We start from the raw sequence: 2,088 nt of genomic DNA, 5'->3' as shown, positions 1-2,088 counted from the left end.
TATAATGCTTTGATCTAAGCATATCTACCCGGTTCCAATCTATGTGCAAACTGCTGTTGTATGAACACCAGAGCGATTATGGCAGATTGTATCCATGTGGTGCCCGAATGATTGTAACGACCTTCGCGCCTACCCGATAAAAAATGCGCCCCATGCACAAGACGTGTGTGGTCTGCCCCTGCACCAGCAGTATAAAGCCGCGCCATCTCCTGTGCTTCTTCGCACCCCACACACACCAACCGCCTTCTACTTTGCAAGCATTTCCAAGAAGCTCTAGTCCAGGGCAGCCACCATGGCACGCCGTTTCCTGGCCGTGCTCGCCGTCGTCCTGGCGCTCTCGCAGGCCGCCTCGGCCAAGCCCTGGCTCGACGAGAAGTTCAACACGGACGGCAATGTCCGGACGGGATACGACGCTTCAGGGCAGCAGGTGGTGACGCTCAGCCTCGACCAGCGCTCCGGCGCCGGCTTCAACTCCGATGAGCAATACCTCTACGGTGAGTTCAGTATCCAGATGAAGCTCATCCCGGGAAACTCCGCCGGCACCGTCTCCTGCTTCTACGTAAGTTCATGAGCTGGCTTAATTTCGACAAGGACCAAAACTAATCTTATATATAGCTAGCTGACTCAACGTTGCTGCTTTGTGTATGGATATATAATTGATTGCAGCTTTCTTCCGGTGATGGCGACGGTCATGACGAGATCGACATGGAGTTCATGGGCAACTCCAGCGGCCCTGGCCATCCAGTGGTGCTCAACACCAACGTGTGGGTCAACGGCGACGGCAAGAAGGAGCACCAGTTCAACCTCTGGTTCGACCCCGCCGCCGACTTCCACACCTACACCATCATCTGGAACCCGGAGAACATCCTCTTCAAGGTTGACAACCTCTTCATCCGGTCCTTCAAGCGCTTCGCCGGCATCCCCTACACTAGCTCCAAACCCATGAGGCTGCACGCCACGCTCTGGGACGGCAGCTTCTGGGCGACCGAGAAGGGCAAGGTCCCCATCGACTGGTCCAACGCGCCCTTCAACGTCTTGTACCGGAACTACTACGCCAACGCCTGCGTCAGCGGCGGCGCGTGCCATGCCGGCAGCGACGGGTGGATGAACAGGCAGCTCAACGGCGCCGAGTGGGGCACCGTGAAGTGGGCGGAGCGCAGTTACATGAGCTACAACTACTGCGAGGATGGGTACAGGTTCCCGCAGGGGTTCCCCGCCGAGTGCAGCCGCTACTGATCCCTGCTCTGATGTCTGATCTAGAGGGCCGGGCATTCATCCATTGTTTGATATCTTTTTCTTCGATACAGTACTTGATTCTTGTTCTTCTTTGTGAATTTGTAATTAAAAAGCAGCCCTGCGGCAGCGTGTGGGCGATTGTTTGTACATTTTTCCTAAAGAAAGAAGCATGTAATTTTTATTCACAAGCAGTAGTGCTATATATGACAATCTTCTTTTATTCACAAGCAGTATATACTACTACTCCCTCCCTGTCATATTAATTTTCGCCAAAGTTAATATATCTAGATGTATTTTAATGGTAAATACATCAATTTGAGCAACAACTAATATAAGACGGAGGAAGTACTTGTCTAGCAAATCAATCTTAGAGGTTTAAAGTATATTATAATATAGTACTGAGCATGCATTTAGCTTAGTTTAGATGATTAGGTTTCTTGTGGTTGAATTCATTTTGACTTTCGGTAATGTTTGTTTGGTGAGAGATGCTCAAAGGTAGAGTTTGCATGTGTACATTTATAGAAGTAAGTGTATGTGTGTATGTGATCATTTGTGATTGTACTGAGTAAAAAAGAATATAGTACTAAGCAACGCCATTGTGAAAGTTTAGGCCGCACCAAAGTAAGCAGTAAAGTAGGAAAACTAGCCAAAAAATAATTCTGATTCCTTTATATGCATGATCGCGTGATTTACCCGTGTGTCAATCTTTCTGAAGAAACGATGTCCATGGTGTTATGGACAGAAAAGACAAAACCAATGTTGGAAAAAGGTTTTTTCGAAGCTTTTTAGAAGTCTGATTTTGTTTTTTAAGCCTAAGACAGAGCATATATGTCATTTTGCCATGAAATTTTA

The 2,088-nt window shown here is 48.0% G+C and overlaps 1 protein-coding gene across 1 annotated transcript; it reads left to right on the top strand.

The window, feature by feature from the left end:
- Positions 1-211: 211 nt before the first annotated feature.
- On the top strand, positions 212-1,460 carry LOC125547924 (xyloglucan endotransglycosylase/hydrolase protein 8-like). Its single transcript, XM_048711658.1, has 2 exons — positions 212-559; positions 667-1,460. The coding sequence occupies exons 1-2, from the start codon at positions 293-295 to the stop codon at positions 1,234-1,236; spliced, it is 837 nt and encodes a 278-aa protein (XP_048567615.1). The 5' UTR covers positions 212-292; the 3' UTR covers positions 1,237-1,460.
- The last annotated feature ends 628 nt before the right edge of the window (positions 1,461-2,088 follow it).

Source organism: Triticum urartu, chromosome 3 (genome assembly GCF_003073215.2).
Source record: "Triticum urartu cultivar G1812 chromosome 3, Tu2.1, whole genome shotgun sequence".
In the NCBI taxonomy this organism is placed as follows: Eukaryota; Viridiplantae; Streptophyta; class Magnoliopsida; order Poales; family Poaceae; genus Triticum; species Triticum urartu.
This window is presented reverse-complemented; position numbering and strand designations above follow the sequence as displayed.

Bases quoted from the DNA above. Each gene is read 5' to 3' on its own strand.
- LOC125547924 (XM_048711658.1), top strand. From the start codon at position 293: ATGGCACGCCGTTTCCTGGCCGTGCTCGCCGTCGTCCTGGCGCTCTCG. The intron at 560-666 runs GTAAGTTCATGA...AATTGATTGCAG, and splicing joins GCACCGTCTCCTGCTTCTAC to CTTTCTTCCGGTGATGGCGA.